Source organism: Schistocerca gregaria, chromosome 2, assembly GCF_023897955.1.
Source record: "Schistocerca gregaria isolate iqSchGreg1 chromosome 2, iqSchGreg1.2, whole genome shotgun sequence".
Classification (NCBI taxonomy): domain Eukaryota; kingdom Metazoa; phylum Arthropoda; class Insecta; order Orthoptera; family Acrididae; genus Schistocerca; species Schistocerca gregaria.
Window position 1 is genome coordinate 605,298,535 of NC_064921.1, and position 26,695 is coordinate 605,325,229.

The window sequence follows — 26,695 nt, forward strand, 5'->3', positions numbered from 1 at the left end:
CGTGTTACTGAAGGAGGCCGAAATGCACACGTTTTAGCTCATGCAGGCTGGCGTGAGGTCTGGAACATGACAAGGGAATTAGAATTGAGAAAAACGGACGTAGCTGGTGGAATACTTAACTTAATCCATTAATGGAGAACATCGCTCTTTATGGTACATGATTCACAATATCAATAGTACGGATACTGGTGCCTTGCTAGGTTGTAGCAAATAATGTAGCTGAAGGCTATGCTAACTATCATCTCGGCAAATGAGAGTGTAGAAGTCAGTGAACCATTGCTAGTAAAGTCGGTTGTATAACTGGGGCGAGTGCTAGGAAGTCTCTCTGGACCTGCCGTGTGGCGGCGCTCGGTCTGCAATCACTGATAGTGGCGACACGTGGGTCCAACGTATACTACCGGACCGCGGCCGATTTAAAGGCTACCACCTAGCAAGTGTGGTGTCTGGTGATGACACCACATCATCTTGTCACAAAGAGATGAGAGAGAACCTAATCATTTAAATGGCTCCTGTCTTTCAGCAAAAAGTCAAAGGATATGGAGAATATGCAGAGGAATGAAATCTTATATCCAAATGTCTTTAGGAGTTGAACTTTAAAACAGCTAATCAAGAATTTTACACAACAACGATTATTTTTATTTGTTAATTTCTGCAAAAAAATTATTTATTATTCAGCACTTCATTATTTTTGGATTTATTATACATTACAATTAGTTAATATAGTTTTTTGTTATAGTACAAGTTATATACATGTTCCTCATGTTTTTCTTCTGAGTTTATTCATCAAACTATTTCTTTAGATATGTGTATTATCATTGGACTTTGTGGAACTGTTTATTAAAGTCATTCTTCCATTTTAAACATATATTGCCTGCAGGATTTGTAAATTACACACACATTTTCCACACACTGCTTTGCAACACATTCCACAGAGGTCACTGATCAATTTGATGTATTACCTCATCTTTATTAGTGTTTAAGCTATAGTTTCATCTTCTGTCTACTGTGCTCCATGATGCTTTCAGGATTGAACTTTTCTCTCTCCAGTTTCCTTTCTGCAGTTCAACTGCTAACTGCAGAATGAACATCTTACTTTTTGTGTGATACTTTGTTACTGTGTATGTTGTAGGTTACCCATGCTTCCAGAGAAGTTCTCCAAAATTTCAGGCAGAAGAACTAAGTTATCATCAGGTAGCTATGGCAGATTTTTCATGGAAACAGAGGAATCTGAGAAGTTCTTTAATTCATCATAAATGAAGGCCCAAGCAATATATCATTGAGGAGTTACTACCTCGAATGACACTCTCAGTTTAAGCCAGTGTCTATAAAGTAGACATGCCTCTCAGGGAACTGGTGACTGTTTCAAGGGATCACCATGGTGTGGGGCAAACATTCAGAGTCACATTGTAGCGCTCATAGGGATATGACAGAGTGATGGTCCTTGGTCATGCTAATATGACTGGACTAGGCAGACAGTCCATAGCTCTCTGCCACAACTGAGGCATGACTCTGCCATAACTGAGACATGATGGTGTGTCAGCGTAAAATGTTTGGCTTCTTGGTGGTCAGATTCAGGGTCTTGACCAGCTGGAAGCCTAGACAGTGCATATGCATTTATATGATGGCTAGCAGGCTTGTACACAGTGTACACAGAGTTATATGATAATACGAACAGATACCACCATAGTTATATGATAATAAGAACAGATACCACCATTGTAAGTGTTGAGTTGTCTTACCTGGCAAAGAAGATTGTGGGCTGAACAATGCCAACAGAAATTTATGGTTTGTCACAAGATGAAACTTCACACTTTAGAAATATGTATTAAATTGTGATTACTCATTCTTTATTTGTGCATAACTCTGCTGAGCTTTTAGAGTCCTGGACATGTATGTAGTAGGGTACTCACAGCTATGATTTTTACTGTGTGACAAAACTGCCCCTGTGCATGTTGAGGTGCAACAGTAGCTAGTATCAGTGGTTTCCCTGGGGAGTACAGGACAAGGCAAGGTGCAGACTGTAACTCTTGTTTGAGAGTGTAAAATGCTTCATCTCACTAAAATGACTATATAAATTTAGTGCCTTTCTTCTTAAGTGCATACTCTGTCGTATAGGATATGAGATTTGGTCAGGCTTGGGCAAAATGGAAACTACAGTTGATTTGACATGAACCACAGTCTGTACATCTCTTACGCAACCTAATCACATAGGAAAAAAGGTCTGAGAATTTTGTACATAAATAATAAACTGTTTGGAATGGAGTCTCAGTGGGCACTATGTGGATTTTAACATTAACTGAGAATCCAAAATGACTGAAATCACCTAGGCCAAAAATATTGTCTGTGTCCAGTAGACTGCAGGCAAAAAGAAAGTCACCTACAGGAAACTTCAATCAGCAATCTCCCTCATATCTGTAATTAAGGTCCACTGTATCTCATAAATTTATTGGCAAATAATTGTAATGAAGGTGATCCAAGAGCTATGTAAGAATTACTTAGTGGTGCAAAAGCTCACATGTCAATTTTTAATACTACCGTTTTGTCTAAGATTTTTAAATCTATTAACTATTTTGTGGATTGCCCTTTTCAGGGTTTATTAACATCTGAATTTTATTCACTGAATCATTATTGTGAGGCTTTTTTGCTTTTGTGAAAAGTGCAAGTATTACAAAAACTACAAATATGATCACATTTCTCATAACAGAAACTGATTTTAAACTGTGAGGTTTATTCAAACGAAACCTGGTTAGTACATCTTCCTTTACCTTACACATAAAGTGGCATCATGTAGCTGCAGATATGGTGGTGCGATCTATTGGTAGAGAGACTGACGCATGTGCACAGTTTGATGTTGCATAGCACCAGTGCAGTTTCACGCCAAAGAGAAGGTGGTTGTACAAGTTATCAACCACTACTGAACATGCAGGTGAGTAAGCAGGAACAATGAGGTGTGCTTTGAGTTTTGGTGGCAGAGGGAGTTGGAGGCCATGAAATGTATCAACGGATGAAGGCTGTGTACAGTGAGTACAGTCTGAGTCATTCATATGTTGTGGAATGGTGCAAACAATTCCTTGAGGGACGCAATTCACTGGAAGGCGATGCTCATCCTGGACAGGCTCATCATGTCATCACACCAGAAATGGTTGCAGGAGTGAATGCTTTAGTCTTGGACAACTGCAGAACCACAGTGGTCGATATCCATCGGTTACTGGGTATTAGTGTGGGCACTGCCCACACCATAATGCAACAACATTTGAAGTTTTGAAAAAACCGTGCACAGTGAGTTCCCCACTAACTGACTGCTGAACAGTGCAATACTCGTATTGTGCTGTCTTTGAGAAATCTGCATTGTTACTGTGAGGAGGAATATCTGTCACAGGTGATGAAACATGGTGTCACCATTTTGAACCTGAAAGCAAGTGTCAGAGCAAGCAGTGCAAACATGCAACTTCACCACCTCCAAAAAAATCAAAGGCCGTGCATACCAGTTCTGGTAAGGTCATGATGTCCTACTTTTTTTACCACAAGGGCCCACTGCTTATCAAGTTCCTGGAATGGGCAACCACCATCAATGCCCAGTTTTATGAAGCCACTTTACAGAACCTTAGATGAGTCATCAAGCCATAATGCCAAGGCATGTTGTTCAAAGGCGCTATCCTTCTGCATAATAATGCCTGCCCACACATGGTCAATGCAGTGAAGACAACACAGCAGCAGTTTCGGTGGGAAATGCTGGAGCATCCACCATACAGTCCTGACCTTTCACCATGTGACTTTCATGTGTTTGGACCTCTAAAACAAGCTATTTGCAATGGATAACAAAGTGTGTGATTGGGTCCAGGCCTGGATCTGACAGCAGCCTACTAGCTTCTTCAAGGATGGAACTGACAGGCCAGTGTCGCAATGGGATAAATGTGCCAAAAGTTTTGGTGACTATTTTTGAGTATGTTTACTGTGTATAACTGCATTTTTGAGTTAATAAAATTGTTACCATTACTTTACAGTAGTGACTGGGTTTCATCTGAATGCCTCTTATACTTAGGAAACTGATGATGCAAGCACCATATACAACACTCATAACAGATTGGTGGCAAAACTCGGTGAGCCATGATGCAAATAGCAAGAGGAATATTCTACATACTAAAATGCAGTAAGGAACTTGTTTTTCTACCAGTCCAAAAAATTTGAAGATTGGATTGATAAAAAATAGAGAAAAGTGAATGCTTTTGACGTTCTACATAGTTTTCCCTCACTTCAGAACAAAATGTTTATAGAACCATGAGAAACTGTCAGGAAAGTCCTTCTTGTGCATGTTGTTCAATTCACACATCACATTGGCTTGAATGTCTATTATGTTGTCAAAGAGTTGGCCCTTCATGTAAATTTATGCACATTGTCATTTGTGGTATGTTCATATTCATAACACCAAGTCACCCATAATGACTTTTTCAGAAAAGACTTTTCTTCATTTTGCATTTTAGTCAAGGTGCATCAGGTGCTACACATCATTGTTTGTGTTCAGGAGTTAGTATGTACATAACAAACTTTGCACACACTTTTCTCTCCTTTAAAACATTCTGTAGACTGCCTTGAACACTTGATTGAGAGATGTTACTCCATCGCAATTTGTGACACAACAACACTGACACACTATGGCCACATGTCCACTGCTTAACATGGCCTGCTCACAACTGGTTGGTCAGATGCACATCTGTTGTTTACAGTTGTTTGTTCAAGCTGCCACTGTAGCTAGTGTACTGATGTTGAATGTATACCAGAAATAAAATCAGTCTCAGAAACTTTTGGATGGATGATATATGTTGTTCCACAATTGAGTACTTCATTGGGCACTGTAATTTATGACTGATGTTCTTAACTGTAGTCTGCTTCCTCACTGGCTTATCTGGTTGTTTGTCTGTTGTAGTTGTGCTGAATGTGGAAACTTCAGAGTATGTTTGCCAATGCTTTTCAATCTGTTGTGAGAATCTGAGACTGCATAATTCTGAGAACTTTGCCCATGGTTGAATCTTAAAACTGCATCTGAGTTTGCATTTCTTTGTCATATGCGTAAAGAATAACCTAGTCCCTGACTAGGGACCAGCATATAATTGTTTGTGTTGTTTATTTGCACACATAAAGTGCAATGATGACTCTGTAATTTTAGATCTGATAGCCAGATGTAGTGTGATTCAGATTTCAATTTCTAACAGTGGTGGAATTCTGATCTGGAAAATATTGTTTGCATTCTGCCACTATAATATTCAGAAAGCTCTTCACTGATCCTGGAGGTTGTCAGCTTACCAGGATCATCCAAGATGTGTAGTTTTCTAAGAAGACATGCTGTGTTCTCAGACAATGAAGACATCAAGAATGATTTTTGAAGCTCAGATTTGTTTACCCTGAAAATGGTGAAATAATTTTGTAATCAACACATATACCTTCCCCAGCCACCAGTGTCATCTGAAATGACAAGAATGGTGGAACTGCAGATATTACTGAGAATATAGCTGACAGTATTGATAGCTTCTGCTGTTGTTTGGCCATCAGCTACTGATGGCTGCAGGCTGTTGAGTCCAGAATTTTTCTGTACACCTGTATATTTCTGTTGGACTGCCTATAATTTCACAGTTGCCCTGCCCATGAGGTTCTCTCATTGGACTGAATAACTCATTAACACTGTAATGATGTGGTGCATGCCACATTTGTTGTACAGAAGACAGAACAGCTCACACAAAGGACAAGTCCAATTCACAGAACCACATCCAGTATAATCATACATAATCAGAAAACAAGAATCCAGACCACACAATAACCTGCCACAAGTACTTGGAGTAAGCAAGAATCATCACTGGTGATGTGGCTCAAGAATAGCATTGTAACATCCTGTGAACAAACATGAGTCTGCCTATGTTTCATTGTGTGGGTACACTAATGCCACCCAATGATCACTGGTGGGTGCAACATCCCCCTATTTGGAGCCACAGGGTACATCGTCTGCCTGGAGCACTGCTTTTGGTGTAAGCCAATGGAGCAGAGGACGGCTGAGGGTATTATCTGACAAAACATTGTCATCTGTGTTGCTAGTGCTGTCACTGACAGACACATAATCCACTACATTTATTTTTATTTTGTGTGGTCAATAATGACCACTGACTCATATTTTTTCATTATTCACTGCAGTTTCAGCACATTGTTGGAACATTTATCACAAAAAATATTCTGTATCATAGGATTCAGTGTAAAACTGAAGGACAGGTCAGACTGATTACTTCCTTTGTTCAAAAGAAGTTTCTACTGAAACACTAATTTTGTAAATTTTAAGTAAGTGGATTACAAATATTTGCAGACAGCAAATAGTACAAGTGAGATATTTGGCCTGAGATGAGCATTAGCCCCAGTGGATCAGCAACATGTTTATTCAGTAGACTTAGAGCACGTATGTTGGCTAAAAACAAAGAACAGCTTCCTAAATACAGTATGGGGTGTTATAAAGTGAGTATACAGACATGGACATAGGATTTCCTCATTTAAAGTACTGTTTGAAAGAAAATTATGCCTAACACCTTGGTCAAAGATCTAAAGCAATAAACTCCAACAGTGAAAGCCTTCATTTGGATGGTCAGAAACTTAAAATAGAGACTAATTGCAAATTCCTTCATTTACTGTTTTAGAGGTGTTGATATAGTTAGTTTCAGATTTGTATACTGACAACATCAACTCTTCACAAATTTCTTGCAGCCTTCTTCTTTCTTCTACATATGACTTCCTTTTCTGCCTCCCAGAATCCATCATAGTCCTTGACTCTCTTCCCTCATCTTGCTTCCAACCACATTTTCCTACCTTCATCCTTTTATCTTTCCTCTGTTTCTTCGCTCATGACCTTCACCCCTGTTCCCTCTCTCTGTCCCTCTCACATCTCTCTGCCTTCAAATTTCATTACCTCTCCCACTTTGGCCAGATATTTCCTTTCCCAATTTATGCACGTATCCTTGCTGATGAACACCCTTTCCTCTGTCTAATACATTATCTCTTTTCTCCACTCCTTTTGTCCTTCCTCCTTATGTTTTCATTCTCATCATGTCCTTCTCTTCATCTGTCATCACAAGACTTCTTCATTTGCTCCCACACTTAAAACTGCACAGTATACTTTTCTGAAATATTGCTAAGGAACACCAAAATAAGTGTTTCCCAATTTTGACACCATATGGTTCCTGTCAACATATTAGAGTTGCAGAATATCCACTGACTGTAAAAAATTTAAGTAAAAAAAAAGAGGTAAATGAGATGACAGGGAGTGTGAGAGACAGGGAGTAGAAGGTGCTGCTGGATTTATTGGACAAATTTCAACTCATCATTTGTTAATATCAACCAAACCAGAACTTTTCACATCATTGTAAGAGTGATTTCACCCTGGCTGATCTCAATGGTTTGATCTTGAAACACATTTGAATTCATCTGACTGTAGCACAACAAATCTTTGTGCTTGCAATTCGTAGCAAAAATATGGCTGTAATGTGTGATGCACATTATAAAAATTTACAATAACTGCAATTTTGCAACCAGTGGTGCCTTTTCCTCATGAACTGTGAAAGACATTTATGAGCAATCAGCAAATTCTTTAAAATTAATGCTCATGTAAACTGTACACCAAAAGAATGTACATGGCATGCACCTCAATAAAGGTAACACACATAGAAATCTTTTCATTACACTGGGTCAGCTGGAACACTAAACTATGCAGAATAAAATGGTGACATCCTGAGATCAACAACATAAAACAAACCATCTGATAGACAACCTCAGCACTACTAGTGCATTACATGTTTACAGATAGTGGAGTACTCAGGAGCATCTCAGTGGAACATGACAGTTTTCCGCACCAGTGAAAATGCATGGCTACAGGCTTAGATAACTAAATGATAACCCAAACTTAACACTAATTTTAAAAGGGAGAAAATGAGAATGAAGCTTTACATTGCATAACAGGCCCCCTCACTTATACGAGGCATCAAAGAAATGACATACACAGTTTAAAAGGAACAGTAGCTCATTCACAGCAGGCAACACTTACACAACTCAATGAACAACATGAACATGTTGTAACAGACAGGAAAAAAAGACTGCTATATGAACCATAATGACCAACAGAACAATGTTGGTCACACACATATGATCAACCACTTGCAGCCTCAACTGAGCACCATGCTGATATTCCCAGGTGCAACACTATATATACAGCAATGAGAAAATAGAAAGGCATGCTGATAGCTTACAGTCAGAGCCAGTGGCTCCACAGCATCTGTCCAAGTTTCATATTCAGTACACAGCCCTGAGGTAATGATTGGCCAACAGCCTGCACTCAATGCTTGTTATTCCCCAATGACCATGTGGACACCGTCCTATGTGCTGCGCAACACCAAGAATTGGCTGACATACTAACAGCCTGCACTCAATGTGCACAACTCAGGGCTGCCGTTTTAGCTCAGTGGCCATGGCCACATTTTGACTACACATGCTGGGTGCTACACAAGGCACTCCAGTGCACCATGTGTTCTCTTCCTCGATCATAAGCAGTCTAATGTCTGAGAGCTCACACCAGGCTAGCTGTGGACTCATGGCAAGCCTCTCTGATATGGCAGAGGTCAGTAAAGTTCTGTGTTCTGACTCTAGCTGGGCTAATTGGGCCTGACTGATCACCAGTCTGCCATGTGGTATGGAGAGGAATGTGATCAGCACACTACTCTCCTAGTTGTTGTTGGTTTTTAGATCTTGGAACTGCCACTCAATTGGCTTCATGAGGCTGAGTGTGCCCCAAAACAGTCCTCCCACTGAGGAAAAAAATCACTGGAAGTACTGGGAATCGAAGCTGGGTCTTCTGCATGGCAGGCAGCCACACTGACCACTCAGTTGCGGAGGCAGATAAAAATTTAAGTAATTATTTAAATTAAAAATGAAAGCAATTAGTTAACCTCTATAAACTAGAATTTAATTTTAACATTTGTATATTTATTTTACTTTTTTTTATTATATTGTGAATTTTGTAAGTGAACAATTCAGAAATGAGATTATATACTGATATCAGTAGTAAGAAATAAGTATTATAAAATCAGTACAGAACAAAAAGACTGTATGACACAAAAAGAGCTTTAGTTACTCATTTATGCTGAGGCAGAAAGATTCTTTTTCTATGTAGTTACCAGTGGCATTTGCTATACATACAAAGAACATTCATTATTTGTTATATACTATGGATTGAGAATGCAGGCTTTTTCAGTGAATGAATATACTGTATAAAGAATGACTATTGTGAGTAATGAACTGAGGAACTCTGATAATGACTTCAGACTACAGGAAATGCTTAGCTACTCCTGCATTTATGCCTTACTGCACATACTTTGCCAGAGCAGATTTGAAAACCAATCACTTCAACTGATTTCTATGATTTCTATGGAAGGATAATAAATTATAGACCATTAGAGTCCAAAATCAGGTTAGCACAATTGGAAGACATTACATAAGGTCAACTAAAGTATACTAGGTGTAATACCACATTTGTACTATTCATTGCTGTTTCCCTTACACTGCTCAGTTGCTTGTTTATGTATTGCTTCATAGTCAGCATGTATGTAATTTTGTATTTTTGTTAACCCATTGTCCCCACATTCTCTACACAACAATTTTCCCTTACTGTAACCGCTCTTAATACACACCTAGATGTTATGCCATGCCTCCCTTCTGCATTCCTAGCCAGTAAAGCTGCTGACTCCCTCCATACTACTAGCTATCTACATCCAACCCCTCTTCCTGCCTCCTTTCTATCTCTCCCTCTATGCAACCCAACCACATTCCACACCAGTCCACTTGCCTTGCTGAAATTCCAACATTGTGTATCCAGTTGGCACATCTGCATCTCTATCTATACTCTGCAAACCACTGTGCAGAGAGTAAATCCAACTGTACAACTTATTAGGATTCATTCCTGTCCCATTCATGTATGGAGTGCAGGAAGAATGATTGTTTGAATACCTCTCTACATGCAGTAATTATTCTAATCTTATCCTCATGATCCCTATGTGAATGATATGCAGGGGATTTTAGTATGTTCCTAGAGTCACCATTTAAAGCCGGTTCTTGAAACTTTGTTAATAGACTTTCTCAGGATAGTTTATGTCTAGCTTCAAGAGTCTTTCAGTTCAGTTCATTTAGTATTTCTGTGACACTCTCCCATGAATTAAACAGACCTATGATCATTTGTGCTGCCCTTCTCTGTATACATTCAATATCCCCTATTAGTACTATCTGGTATGGGTCCCACACACTTGAGCAATATTCTAGGATGAGTCACAATGTAAGAGCATAGGTGTGTATGTGTACTCTAGCTTGGCAAAGAATTTATTTTGAAAGTTTACAAGATCTCTTTTTCTTCCGTGTATGCCTGTCAACAACTCAGCACTTCTGCTTTTCAGTGAGTTGCCTCCTTTACTCTTAAATTATTTACATTCTACCAAAACATTCCTTCCTATATTTACAATAACCATATATGTAACTTTAACTTTAAAGATTTCAGTGAACACTATCAGCCACCTGTATTTTGGAAAAATGAAAAATCAGTACAATATTAAAATTAATGTTAACTGTAATCCTTCTTCTTGACTGTGTAAGTCCTTTTGCACACAGACAACAGAATTGGTTTACAAACATAAAAAGCTTAAATTTTATATGTGTCTCTGTGCTGCAATCACTACAAGACAGAACTGTGGTGTGGCATAAATGAGTCTCTGGAGGACAAACAGACTATGATGTGCATAAGAAAATAAAATATTACATTAGTAGGTTAGTTTCGTGTTCCATTCATCATTTGCTACTAATTTGTACCCACCTCCTTTTACACATTACAATAATAAAAATTATTTTATGTAATAGAAGAAGTTGTCAAGGAAAAACTTTTTCAGTTTATTTTCAAATTTTACTTTTCTGACTGACAGACATTTTGTATCACTGGGTAAGTGATCAAAATTTATTGATGCAGCATTGTGCTCTGCTTTCTGTGCTAACAGCAATATCAATGTGGTGTAATGAATCTCATTTTTTTCTTCTGGTAATGTAATTATGTTCATCATTATTCTTTCTGAACTGTAGTGGATTATTTACAACAAACTTCATGAGGGACTAAATATACTATGAAGTAGTCATCAAAATTCCCAATTCCTTGAATAGAAGTTTTACATCCATTTATCACTCCTGCTACATGAAATTTAAACTTACATGTTCATATCAGTATTTTATCAACTTTCTAACATGTATAGTATATGGGACAGTAGATAAATTCACAACATTACATGCAAATGCTTTGACACAGTGCTGTAACTTGGACACACAACACAACCAAGAATGTTAGTACAATTTAATTGGACTGTGGCATGTATGTCAGTCACCATAACATACACTGAACACAATAAGATAAGGCAAAAGTATGAAAGCCGTAATACCATGATAACTGAGTGTGAGCATAGTGTTGCAGGGTTTAGGTAGGCGCTAGCCCATGGAGGGCTCTATTGGAAGGTCTCATTATTGCTCTTTTGTGGTGCACTCTCGCAGATGACAACATGTGCTAATGCACATGGCTTTCAAGTGTGTGTGTGCATTACTTTACACAGCATGATACAGCTTTATATTATTGAGTGGGTTGCAACATTTCATAATACTTGAAAATAACCATGTGCAAAACTGAAATTGCAATTTATAATGTTTTGACAGACTAAACTGGAATGATTTCATTTAAAAATCCTTAAACAGATGTCTACAAGACAATTGTGGATGAACACCACATATTATTCTTACAAAATATTTTTGACCAATGAAGACTTGTTTCTAACAGATTATTTATCCCAGGACATTAGTCCATAGGACATTACTGAATGACAATAAGCAAAATATGCCAGCTTACCGATTTTTCTCTCCCCAACATTTGTTATGACTACAAATGCAAATGTCGCTGAAATAAGCTGTTTTATGAGTTCCAAAATGCCTTTTTTCCAGCTTAAATTCTCATCAATATTGACACATACAAATTTTGAAGCTTCCACACTATTTATTATGTACTCACCATGTGATAACACTGTTGAATAATGATTTGACCTAGCCATTTACTCTATCCATTTAATTAAAGTGTCATCCTCTCATCCTATTCTTTTGATTCATGTATCTTTCTAATTCATACATGTACAAAAGTTACTTTCTTGGTACATTTATTTATTTGTGAGAAAGACGTACTGACCTGCAGGAACTCATCATTCTTCACACTTCAAATGAAATTTATAACTCTTAATGTAGTTATTATAATAATCAGTTAGGTTTTAGTAAATTAATCTTGTTGTACTCTCTCATCTCCACTCTCTCTCTCTCTCTCTCTCTCTCTCTCTCCCTCACATGATTTCTTGCTACTCACAATGCCCTCTCTGCACTAACCCACTTTAAACACCTGTTTTAATCAGATAAATGAGATGTACTTGATACAATTATTTCATCAGATGACATTATCACAACCAGTGCTTCAACTTGCACCAATTTTAAACTATAAGAATGACCAAGGCATAAAACTTGAAGAGGTGTTCAATAGAAGCTTACTCTTTACTTTAGTGTTCAAAACATTCTTTTATGGAGTATTACCATCAGAAAGCTGGATATCAATGTGACAGTCATAAGCCTTGAGTATTTTAATGAGTGAGACTGAAAACAATAAAGAATTTTAAAAAGCATGAAACTGGAAATCCATTCTCTTCAGTTTAAAAAATGGCTCCCAGAATGTGAAAAGTTGAAAATCTGAGTATTTAAAAGTTTTACAGATGAGATTTCTATGAATAATTAAAGCAAAGTATTGATATCATATTTGATGCAATTAATTCGAAAAATTATAATTCTAATATGAGATTTTCAATTACATGAAGCTACTCTTTCCACAGGTTGAGCTTCATGTCCACTTGGATGGAAGTGTAAGGCATGAGACACTATGGGAACTTGCAAAGTAAGTTTGTAATCAACTTGTGCACTTATTTAACTTCTAATGTTTCTGTTAGTGTGAACCTATGAATAGATGTAGCCTATGAATTGCCTATGAATCAGTTCTAAATGATAGAACAACAGCCTCTAATTTTTGCAGTACACTTCTGACAGTGAATGACTGTGCTATTTAAGAAAAAATTTTTCAATGTCAGCAGCATGCATAATTAAGCTATTATCTCTTACATATAAAATGGCTCTTCTTCACCAACATTAGTCTTCACTGAAGTTAATCGAGGAAAATATTTCAACAGAAATTAGCATCTGAAATGTTAATGTGGCAGAGTCAAACAATGTATGATATCAATGTCAATAATGTTTGCAGATCCATATCTGCAAGTTCAACATTTAATAAAATCATATGAAGTAATTTTGCTCCAGTGCAGTTTTTTGCCCCTGGGGACCTCGTGCAACATTGGTACCTTGCTTTGAGTCATTTAGTCTTTAAGTGCTGTAGAGGTATGGTGATCACAGAACCATATGACATTGTATTTTTTAACAAAATTCCATAATTTACTTATCTTCATGCATTTATTTCTCATCACTTTCTGTGTTGATACAGAGCTTAATTTAAAATATTGTGATAGCTTTGATCATCTGCCATAACTGCATCACAGATGTTTCAATGGATGCAAGGGAATGGGTGCTTTATGGAAATGTGTGGAGATCATGTTGCATAACAATAACACTCAGCTGGTTGATGTTATTTTAAAAATAAATTGCATAAAATATGCTTTTGTATACAACTCACCTCATGCACATGTTTAATTAGTAAATACTATTTGTTTCACAATTCTTCATTTTTAATATTTTTTGCTGCACCTTGATTTCTTCATAGGAATCAAATTAAAATTAAGAACATCTCTGATGCCTTCTCTAAAGTTTTGGTACTTCATTCATTCCTAAAAAGTGTCAGGTGCTGTGCCTAGGGGGAAAGTAGTGCCACTTGCCCATTCGAATGATTTTTTTTTTAGTCAGAGGCAGACAGAAGGGGAAACACACTAGATAAACGTTCATGATGCCTCCTGTAACTTGAAAAGGAACAACATAGAAGCAAACCACTGCACAATGAAGTAACTTTCAAATTCCAAACTCTTTGCAAATTTCTCAGTGCTTCCTCAAAATGTGCACTCACTGACAAATAAAGTGAGCGAACTTCAAGTCCTTGTAGAGACTAAACTTAAATACGTTACTGTACCTTGCGTAACAGAACATCGAGTTGAAGAAGAAAAACTAAAAATGTTGAGTCTGCAAAATTTTGTGTTAGGTAGCTATTTCTGTAGACCTATACTGACCCATGGAGAAAGCTGTATGTACATAAAAAATGGTATAAAATTTGCAGCTATTCATTTAACAAAAGATATACCTAAAGAAAGAAATTTAGGGACATCCAGAATTGAATTAGTAGCTGAAAATGTAGCTATTATTTGCTTGTATAGGGCTCCAACAGGCAATATACCTACCCTGCCTTCACATCGTGACAAAAAAGTGAAAAATCTCTTTATGTGTGGGGTTTTAATATTGACTTCGTGAAAGAAAGAAAACAAAAACTGATCTTTTGGACTTTCTTTTAACTTTTAATTTAAAGCCTAAAATAGAAGCAACAATATTGATAACAGCAAAATTGGTGTCAAATATTTGCAAATATGCCATGTAAATAAAATACAAAAGCTTTCAATACATGCTCTGAGGATCACACGCACAAAGATAACTTCTGTAGAACTAAAAAATCATTGTTAGTTTTCGAAACAGTTTGTATCAGCTGTTGCTAGGAGCTAAAATGAACAAAATATACATTCCTTTCTGTATTTACTAACCAGACAGAAGTAATAGCGGACGATGTTACTGAAACCATCAAACTTTTCATTTGTTCCTGCAATGTTGTCAACTTCTTCCCATTTTTCATGGGAAGAAGTTTACAACATTGCAGGCACAAATGAAAAGTTTGATATTTTCAGCAACATCTCCTGCTATTACTTTGAACTATGTTCGCCCCCCCCCCCCCCCCCCCCCACTGCCACCAAGAAAAAAAAAGAAAATAATCCAGAAAAATAAGAAAAGTAATTGGCTCACACCAGACATACTGATAACACTTTTAAAAAAGAGATTTTTATACAAAGCATCAAAACAAACTGAAAAACCACCAGATTTTGATGCTTGTTTTAGGAGATATAAGCATCTCCTAAAGTCACTAAAATGTCTAAGAAACTGACAAATGAAAATTCTATAATAAGTGCCCCAAACAAAATGAAGGCTATATGAGACATAGTAAGAAAAGAAATGGGAAAACATTGTGAAGAACACCACAATTTTGACTTACTGGAAAACTCAACCAAAAATATCAGACCCAAAAAAGTTGCAAATAAATTTAACTCTTACTTTACAGAACTAGCAGAAAATATTATCAAAATTCATTCACCAAATGCTTGGAAACAACATGTTCCAGTTTAAATAAGTGTCTTTTTTTATATCCAGTGGATGAGAAAGAAGCATAGGGAACTGAAATAAAAATTCTTGTCTATAATAGCAAAACCTTTTGCAGATGTTTGTACTTCTTCACTGGCTACTGGAATTTTTTCTGAAAAGTTGAAAATAGCAAATGTCCTGTTTAAAAAGTGTCAAATAATATCGGTAAGAAATTACAGACCAATCTCTCTACTACCCAGCTTTACTAAAATATTAGAAAAAATATTTCATGATAGATTGGTTCAGTTTACAGAAAAAAAAAATCTCTGCTCAAAATTGCAACACAGTTTCTGTAAATGTAACTGATGGCAGTTCTGTGAATTGCCATCTTTGATTTTGTAAATGAAGCCCTGACCTTAGTAGACCGTAAACAATGCTTATCTGCTATATTTTCAGACCTCACAAAAGCTTTGGATATCATAGACCATAAACTACTACTATCAAAATTGGAACATGTAGGTGTCAAGGGACTGGGATATAAATGGGTACAATTATACCTGAACAGCAGACTACAAATAGTGGAATTTAAATATCAAGAAGGAAAGAATATACGTATTTATTAGTCAGGGAAACAGAAAGTTAAATATGGTGTGCCCCTAGGTTCCATTCTAGATCCAATATTGTTCCTGCTGTTCATAAAGGACTTAGAGCCAGCAACCCCTTCCCAGACAAGTATAAAAGTGCAGATGACACCAATATCTGATAAAAGGGAAGGCTTTAGAAGCACTGTAGAATAAAATCAAAGTATGTGTGTTATACATAACTGATTGGATCTCCATAAACAGTCTTATCATAAATGCAGAAAAAACAGCAACTATGCATTTACATACAACACAAAGAATACACCACTCAAGCCCTATCATAATGTTATCTGGCAAACAATTAGAAACTGTAAACAGCACTAAATTTCTTGGAATATGGATCCAAGAAAATCTAAAGTGGGACAAATACATAAGCTTCATCCATAAGAAATTAAGTAGCACTTGCTATTGCATGAAATTTGTTACTGGGTACATGACACAACAAATAAGAAAAATATATTACACACAAGTGGAACCACTGTTAAGATACAGCATAATTTTTCAGGCATCTCACCTGCCAGAAGAAGTTGCTTTATTGTTCAAAAAAAGAATTATAAGGACCACAGGAAATGTACCTACTGGAAGCACATGCAGGCCATTATTTAAGAACCTACAAATTCTTCCACTACCTTGCTTAAACATTTTGGAAGTTACATGTTTCATTAAGAAAATAATGGACACTGAAGACCAACTAGTGCAGGAAAATGAAACAGTTCATAATTACAATACGCAACAGAAAATGGAACAGCTTAGCGAATCTGCAAAAATAAAACTTCGATAAAATGGGCCTCTACTTGTAGGGAAAAAACTTTACAACAGGTTACCACACCACATTGAGACACAAGAAAATTTAAGAAATTTTAAACTGGCTCTAAAATGTATCTTTTAAATAATTATTTGGCTATAGTGTTGATGAAGATATACAATCTTAAATTATATAGAAGCCAGCAAAGCTAGGTGCTTCTAAAATCTGGAAAAGTTCTTGTAGAATACTTGTAGCATAATTTGTGTCTTTTGAACAAATCCAAAATCTGTACCTATTGTCAAGAAGATGCCATAACTGTAACTATTACTCTATATTTTAATTAATACTGTGTCACAGATTGCGCGGCCCTTCCTGCCAGAGGTTCGAGTCCTCCCTCGGGCATGGGTATATGTGCTGTTCTTAACATAAGTTAGTTTAAGCAGTGTGTAAGTCTAGGGACCGATGACCTCAGCAGTTTGGTCCCTTAGGAATTCACATACATCTGAACATTTTTAATATTAAGATTAATTGTTGTTAATTCATAAGTGTCATGATTTAAGGCAAATTTGTTTCCTCATAAAAACTGTATGCTATGATCAGCACAATGACATAAAAATCCTCTTGCTTACTAACTATAAAACTCATGTAAGTTCTTGAGAGGCACATGAAGACAGTAATTCTGACTGTATAGATTTGCTTACAGTTTTATGTATACAAACTAATTTATATTGTAGTAGATATACAACGCATAATCATGATATTAATTCATGTTATCTCATCTCATCAACTCACAAAAATTAACTTGTTCTATATCAGTTTGTAACTATGAACAAAAATGATGAAAGTGACCAATAAAACAATCATATTCTTGACTTTAAATCATCTCAAGAGTCACTGAAGAGCCTTTTAAAAAACATTATATTTCTTAGTGTCACAACAATGCCTTATCATAAAGAAATCAAACACAGCTCTTATAAAAAAAAAGTGGGGTCAAAAAACATTTTGTCTCTGTCTTATTAGAACCAATATTATGTAACTGCAGACAAACAAATAAAAACAGCTAACAGGTAACAGTAATTACATATGTAGAATACACTTATTCCTACATGAATAACAGTATATTTATATACCAATCAAAAGCATATTTTGCTTGTTTACTTTTTTTGTCTTGTTTTCTATCTTTTTTCATTGATGAAATGCAGACAAAACATTCATACTGCACAACTTTCTAGAGTAACACAGGAGAAGTCAATAAAATATTTATGTGAAATAATGGGTCAGTTTTGCATGAACTGTGAAATACACAAAAACCGTCAAAGAAAAATGACTAATAATGACACAGAGGTTAACTTTTGTTTAGAGAATAGATGATTATTGGGGTTTAATGCCTCACAAGTTTTCAGGCCACCTCCATCAACCACAGAACTAGCCAAGGTGGCTTTTGTGTCTCAGGTACATGTAGCCATACCATAGGTGCAACTACAGCAAAGGGGTATATGGGGAGAGGTCAGACTCTCCTATAGTTCTTGAAAAGTGGCAGTAGCCTTTTCAGTATTTGCAGGAGCAACTGTATGGATGACTGATTGATCTAACCTTGTAATATTAGTCAGCATGTCTTTGCTATGTCAGCACTGTGGACGGCTGGAAGCAAGGTGAAACTACAGCTATTATTTTTCCTGAGGGCATGCAGCTGTACTGCATGGATTAATCAGGATATCTTCTTAGATAAAATATTCTGAAGGCAGAACAGTCTCCCATTTGTATATCCAGGCAATGACTACTAAAGGGGATGTTGACATCAGGAAAAACAATACTGAATTTGGAGCATGGAATGTTTGACATCTCTTACTCAGTTAGAAAGGTTACAGGATTTAAAAAAGAGAAAGGGACAGGTTGAAGCTAGATCTAGTGGGAATTAGTGAAGTGGAATTGCAGGACAAAGAGGACTTCTGGTCAGGTGAGTTACAGTTGTAAATACAGAGGTCAAAACCACACCAACACTTTAGTGCACCTTCTCCTTGTGATAGTTGCTACTTGATGATTTACGAAGATACATTATTATTTCCCATTGTGACAATTTTGTCACAGCAAAAAGGAAAATCAGATGAGAAGACAGAATTTAAACAACACAATGACTTGATTGAATCTTCAACGAAAATACGAGTCAATACTATCTGATGAAAATACCAGGATTTCAGGAACAGGTGGTCTAAGTTCTATAAAAACTCCACAAAGTTTCTGGAAAAGTTCTCATTTTCAATTTCCAGGCACAGACAGTTATGTAATATATTTTCTCATCTTAAGGTTATTGAAACATATCTGAGTTCATTGACGGTGTGGTGAAAACTAAATGCTTTCCTACTGCAAAAGAACAATGCAGGAATGCCCCACATTCCAACAGAAATGTCATACAATGGAAAAATTCCAATGCCCGATAAAAAGATCCAGAACGTACATAATATAATTACATAGACTTCATATGAGTACTTTGAACAGTAAATTTCACAGATATTTTTTTCAAAACATGTAAAATGCAGGATGTTTCCTGTACATGTCTTATGAATGTTTTGTGAAAATATAACTTTTTTCATGTTTTAATAGGAAGTTTTAATGCCTAATTCATTAGTTTGAAGAAGGGAACAAATCTTCAGTTTTTAATATTGTGATGCCTCCTTCAGGACAATCCAGTTCACGTTTCTAAGGTACTGAGAAAGGAGATTTACATAAAGAATTTCATATAACTATTTGGTGAACATAAAATTAAAAATTAGAACAGCAGCAAGTTTTTTGTATTTCTTCACAACAGGAGGTTGTGGATTCATTCTTTTCTTCAAACGACCAATTCAGTTACATTTACAACTGAATCAGAACTTAAGCCTTTCAAGCCCAGTAGTTCCACAGCAATACAGTCAGACAAACAAAACTATTTAATTGTTATGTTATGATGTTAGAATTCACAAAATAGTCAGGTGAAATTTACACAAATTTCAGTTTTACAATTTGAAAGTAAATGACTAAGCTGGTGCTGCAGTATTCCAGTCAATGAAAACCAGAAGAGTTTGAATATGTGAAATAATTCATGTAGTGACACTTTTTTTCTGTGTTACTAGAAATCCTGAATGGTGGGGGGTGTGCGTGGGGGTGGTGAAGTGTTTTAACGTCACTTTTGTAAGATTCTTAAAAAAGCACTTTCTTTGTTAAGCCAGTGTTCTGAAGAATTGATCTTTCTTCAGTTTCTTTTCTTTTCATGGCTGAGAAAAGCTGCACACATTAGTGAGATATGCAAATCCATACATGCACATTGTCTATAGCACATTTTTTGCAGCTTGTGAAATTTTTTACTCAGCATGTGACATGGGATGTTGTCGCAGAAGCCTGTCACAGAATCTTCATGTCTTCATTCTGTTTACTAGTGTTACCAGAGAGACTTTTTTTCTGAGTAACTGATCACTTACTCCTTAAAGGGATCTGGCTCTCTGAATCAGTTCAGGAGTGTACCACCCACCTCTAGCTCCTTCACATGCCAATTTCACAATGACATAAACAACAATCAAGTTAAACACCTTTAGAAGGATTGAAATATTCCTGGTGGATTTGTTGCTCAGGTGACATCTAATGACTTTTCCACATCAAAGTCACTGGGCTCTCCTGATAGACCCATTTGCTGCTACTGTATCTCCATTTACTTCACAATACTCCCCATCTCCCTGTCTCTCATGACATTTAGTGGTCAATTTTGCATCACGTAGGGCTGCACTGCTACTTTTGATTGGATAGTGTAAATGTTGTTCTGTGACTGTGAATGGGTTTGTTTGTGCAGTAATTAAGAAGATTATTTTTGATATGTGTAATAATTAGTAAATGTCCTCTCACTCATCAATCAACAGCAAAGAGAAAATCTGTGTCATAAATACTGCTGTACATATTTAATTTTGCAAATTTGTTATGTGAATCAATACATATTAGTTTTTGTAATTATTTTATGTCCTGGACTCAAAAAATAAAATAAATAGCAAAGAAAATTTCTCCCCAATGACTAACACTGGTATGAAAGTCATTTATGCATATCAGGAACAGAATTGGCTCCAACATACAACCATGAAGAACTTCTATGTTAGTATATTTTGGTTCTGATAAGTGTTCCACTAAAAGTTTATCCTTTGAGAGTCTGTTTTCTCTGTTCTTTGTATATTATCTACTAGGTGTGATGGAAACCAGTCATTAGGTGCACTTTTTATTCTTAATAATTCTAGCTAATTTAATTGAATTTTGTGGTCAACAGTTTCAAAAGTCACATATTCTCAAGGGCATCATGAAATACTTTCATAAATTCTGCTGCAGCTGATTCTGTATTTCTGCCACTTCGGAATCCAGACTGTTGTTCATTTAGAAGGCTGTATTTTTTCTAGGAATTCATTAATCTGTCTTTCATCATTTATTCTATTATTTTTGAAAATGATGTCAGCAGAAAAATGACCTGTAGTTTTTTGTCTTTTGGTTTAGCTTACCTAAGCAGAGATAGGTTGGAACTCCATTTAGGCCTGCTGACCCTTTTTTTTAGTTTTTGGGCAGTTTTACTGATTTTGTGCTTTGTAATAACATCATTATGCTTCATGTATAATTATTAACATGTATCATATCTGATATTGTAAATTTTAGTTACAGTTTCACAGAAATACGTGAAAAAAAAGGTTCGTTAGATGGTGTGGATAATTTATTGCCACTTATTATCAATTTTTATTACCTTTCTGTTTGTCTCATTCATTTCATTTCCTGTTTTATAACATCCCAGACTGCTTTGCTTTTATTCTCTGCATTATATATTATTTTTTGCTGCAATCAGCACCCTCCTGTATATCGTTTTGTTTCTGTGGTAAAAATTTAATAACTCTAACTTACTTGGAACTTTTTCATTGAAACAACCTACTTTAGTATCTGACCGCTCTTTCTAACACATTCTATTATCCATACAATTTCCCCACTTTTTTTTTTTAACAATGTTCTATTACAACATTTCTCCTCTTCTCATTTATTCATTCTTGGAATGAAAAAACTGTAGCTCCCAGAGTAAAGCTTTATTAGACTTCTTGCTTTTCTTACTAATCACAATGTTTATTTACTAGTATCTTGGCATTTATTCTTGTTACCATTGAAAACTCATTTCGTACCCTTGTAGTACATACATTCACTGTTTCTTGTGTTACCTAAAATATATGTTATTTCCACCTCATTCTCTCCATTGACATGCTATTCTGGCATGAATAGAACAGTGAGTATGAGACTAAATAAATATTTATTTTCAAACTTCTTCTGTAAATAAACAAATAACCTTAGACCAATGCAGAAATAAAGCACAAGGTGGCCCATGCTCATTCAAATTTTCCGACTTTTTAAAATGTCCTTTGCCCACTGTCAATGAAGGAACAACACAAAAAATTGTGTTTTTGTATGTTTGTCACTGAATTTTTTAGTTTTTTATCGTAAATCTTTGCAATAGATGTTTCAACTTTTTTGTGATTTGGTGTTACAGGAAGAAAAATATGAAACTACCAGGAAATGGAACCTTTGAAGAGCTACAGGATGCTCTAGTGATAAAAAATCCAGTTGATCTCACACATTTTTTGCAGCCTTTTCTTATATTTACTCAATACATTGCGTAAGTAATTGTAGATAAATATTTCTATTGTTGTATACTCCATCCTCAAAAAAAAAAAAAAAAAAAAAAAAAAAAAAAAAATTTAAAGAAACGTCTAACACATGTATCTATTAGAATGTATATCTGACTCTTCAGCAAAGTGCACACATCTGTGATATTTCCTAGTGGAGTTAAAACTGTGTGCTTGACTGAGGTTCAGACCTAGATCAGCACACTGAAAGGCAACATTCTGGGTTCAGGTTCCAGTCCAGCCATAATCATCAACAGGAAAGGGGAAGGGCACTTGCTCCCTCCTGGATTATGAATACAGTCTTTTTATTCATTAAAGAATTCTCTCGAATTTCTGTCAATCATTGAAACTCCACTGAACTGCACATTTAACTTTACCACCCAAGATTAAAAGTACTGTAACTTTAGCATTCACTATGTAACTTGGACTTTTTTTGTTCAGATTCTGTTCATGTAAAATTATGCCAGTTCTTTTTATTTATTTATTTATTTATTATTTGTCCTGTAGATCAAATCAGTACAATGGCTTGGACAACTGATATGGTATAAGTCAACACAAATATACAGTTTACAGGAGTCTAAAACAGTAAACAAGAACACAGAAAAATGATTATTTTACATTGCCTAATAAATTATGTTACTTAAAGTTACAGCTTTGCAGAGAATTTTTACATGATGTGACAAAATTGACTTAACAACATTCAACTTTGATACATTATCATTCACTAAGACAATTTTGATTCCAAATATTCCTGGATGGTATAAAAGCAGTCTTTTATTAAAAGAGACTTCACTGTCTGTTTGAATTTATTTATTTCTTGGATTTCTTGTATAAAAGTTGGAAGATGATTATATAATTTTATTCCCATACACTTGACACCATCACTGTACAGTTTTGTTGAGTGGGTAAGTATTACTAGAGAGGTTTTTGATCTTGTGTCATAATCGTGGTAATCCATATTTTTGCTAATTTTGTTGATACTTTTTTTGGTAAAGAATAATAATTCTAGTATGTATTGGCATGGGAGGGGCGAAATATTTAGTTTCTTAAATAATGGTTTACAAGTGTCTCTTTGTTTTTTGAACATAATTGTTCTGACTATCTTCTTCTGCAGTTTGAATATCTTAATTGATTCAGAATTTTGGCCCCAGAAGATGATTCTGTAGTTAAGTACAGAGTGAAAGAGTGCATGGTACATTGTGGTCAGGGTACTTGTGTTAGTGACATTTCTTATGGATCTAATCATGAAACATACTTCACTAAGTGTTGTGCTGGTAACATCAATGTGCCTTTTCCATGTGAGCGTATCAGTAATAGTGACCACCAAAAATTTTATTTCATTTTCAAGTTTAACATTATTTTTTTCCAGTGATATAGTTGGGAGTAATGGATTTCTGTTTTGGGCCGTGTGGAAGATTATTCCAATTGTCTTTTTTGCATTAAGCACCAGCCTGTTACTTTGAAGCCATCGACTTATTTGATCTGTGGTCCTATCTATATTAGATTGGAGAAGTTGTTCGGGCGCAGATATGATTATAGATGTGTCATCAGCAAACAGAAGGGTTTTGCGTCTGGTAGGCTGTGAGGAGGGTCATTTATGTAAAGTAAGAACAGCAAGGGGGCCCAGGATGGAGCCTTGGGGAAAGCCTTGCTTTATGGTATGTATGGAGGAATGTACAGTGCTAGCTGTACTTAAGAGCTTAGTTTCATTTAATTTGACATACTGCTGTCGATCTTCCAGATAGCTTTTAAACCAGTTATAGGCATTTCCTCTTATTCCATAGGAATGCATCTTTTGCAAAAGTATACTATGATTAACCATTTCGAATGCCTTTGTTAGATCTAGGAAGATACCTATGGCTGGGAGTTTTTTGTCCACAAGCTCCAGTGCATGATCTAGAAATACTTGTATTGCATCAGTTGTAGCTTTCTTACTTTGGAAGCCGAACTGAGCAGGTGACAGGATATTTTTGTCTAGAAAGGACATGATTCTTGTGGCCATTACATATTCAAATACTTCACTAAAAGTTGAAAGCAGTGCAATGGGTCGATAATTACTGGGATCCTCTTTGCTTCCTTTTTTGTGGGCAGGTATAATTTTTGCAATTTTGAGCATATCAGGAAATGCACCATTCAGGAATGAGAAGTTTATTATGTGGGCTAGGGGTTTACTGATAAAGTTACTGCAATTATGAAGGAGGAAGCATGAAATTTGATCTTGTCCAGCAGATGATTTTTTTAAAAATTTTGCTGTGAAGTGTCTTTTCTATTTCAATTTCAGATGTGGTCTTTAGAAATAGAGTCTCAGAGCATAAGTTTGGTTCTAGTTGTAAGGGACAGCTATTTTTAAGATGGTTAGCCAGGTTTTCTACTGTTTCCGTAAAGTAGTTATTGAATTCCTCTGCTGTTTCTTTCCCACTGGAGACTAATTTTCCATTTATTTTTAAGCTAATATCACTTTGTAGTTGTTTTCCTCTATTAGTATTCATATTAATAAGTTGCCACATGCTTTTGCTCTTATTTGATGACAATTTGAGGCAGTTATCATTCTGTAGCTTTTCGGCTGCATTTACTACGTTCCTTAATATCTTTTTATATAGAGTAAAGTATGACTTAAATGCTTCACTACTGCCAGTTTGGATTTGCTAATGTAAAAAAGTTCTCTTTTTCTTTGTGATGATCTAATGATTCCTGGGGTGATCCAGCTGGAGAGTTTCCTATCTTTGTTGATACATTTTGTTTGTAAGGGAAAGTGGCAATTAAAATAATAACAGAAAATATCCAAGAATGCTTCATATTTGCTGTCTACTGTTTGAGCCTCATATACATTTTGCCAGTTTTCATTTTGTATATCAAAGAGGAAAGTATGCATGTGGGTTTTATTGAAGTTTCTCCTCTGTACAGTGATTTTATTGTGTTCATGACTTATTTTGCAACCAGACCTGCATAATTAATGCATTGTGGTCTGAAAATCCTAGTTTGACAGAGAATACAGTACAATTTATATTGCTTGCTACTTGATGCAGACAAGTGGTACTATGATTTGTTATCCTGGTTGGATACTATGTGTTACTATGGTTTCAGTGCTGAGCTACAATTAAGATGGATGTGAACAGTTTCAGAAAAATGCCAAAATAATGTCTTTGATCTTTTTTTGTCATTTCCTCATTCAACCCTTTTCATCATTCAGCCCTAACCAAGCTGCAGAGAGGAGCTGGTCTTTCATCCTAGCGCAAGAGGCGATGTCATGTCATAATATGATGCCCTGATTCCTTGGGGCCCATGAGCCGCTTCTGAGCCACAAACGTACTAATTATAAAAATTTGGAAGAAGAACTACGAGGATTCTTTAAATATTTATTTGGCTCTATTCGAAAACGTGATAGGAAATCCAGCACTTAATTAATTCAAAAATAATTACCAGGTTTGGCAAAAGTATTGTTTGCACAACTTTATCTGTTAACTTTGTTATTTCAACAAATAAAACAGCCTAACCTTTGTGGGAGAAGAAAATGTTAAAAAGAAGGAAGTTTTCAAAGTATTCAGTTAACTGAATGAGTTATGTTTTAATTGTAATTTCTGTAACTTAAGCAATGTGTAGTTCCAGTGTCTATTAATGTGAGGATGTATGAAGGCCCAATTTTTGGTCCCGAGACAGTCAGTCCACAGCCGATTTTCAGATGAGAAACCTGTATTGATTAGAACAACAACAATGTATCAACTTAACCATGAAAATAAGTGTAACACAAATAGGCTAAGTGTTAAAACACTGACAGTGTCTGTTCAATAGTGTCACACGTACCATATTATTCTGCAAGAACTGTGTGGTTAGGTTTTAATTGCTCATACTGTTCAATGGTAAATTATTGTAGCAGTATGCTGACATTTGCCTGCAAACTATTAATGAGGTTTATCAAAAATTAACCAGTAGTAAACTGGCCATATGACTGTGTAATATTGTGGGGTTGTGAACAGTGAAAGTAAAGAGCTATGAAAAGCAAATGTGCAACTGTCGGCTACATCATTTACAGTAGTCAGTGTTGAACTACCTCCCATTTTTCAGCCAGTATAACAATGCAGTACGTCGACACTGAGGACTATCAGCAAAGAAATAAAGCAGGCGACTGTCACATATTCCACATGAAAAATATAAATCATGAAATAAATGTATTAAATTTT

At 35.8% G+C, this 26,695-nt stretch overlaps 1 protein-coding gene across 1 annotated transcript in view; it reads left to right on the forward strand.

Moving 5' to 3' along the window:
* LOC126334555 (adenosine deaminase-like) overlaps window positions 1–26,695 on the forward strand; it is a 93,106-nt gene that overhangs the window by 21,543 nt on the left and 44,868 nt on the right. Inside the window, exons 2-3 of the mRNA XM_049996931.1 lie at window positions 12,963–13,024; window positions 22,382–22,507. Of these exons, the coding sequence (XP_049852888.1) occupies window positions 12,963–13,024; window positions 22,382–22,507 (188 nt within the window). The remainder of the gene's footprint in view (window positions 1–12,962; window positions 13,025–22,381; window positions 22,508–26,695) is intronic.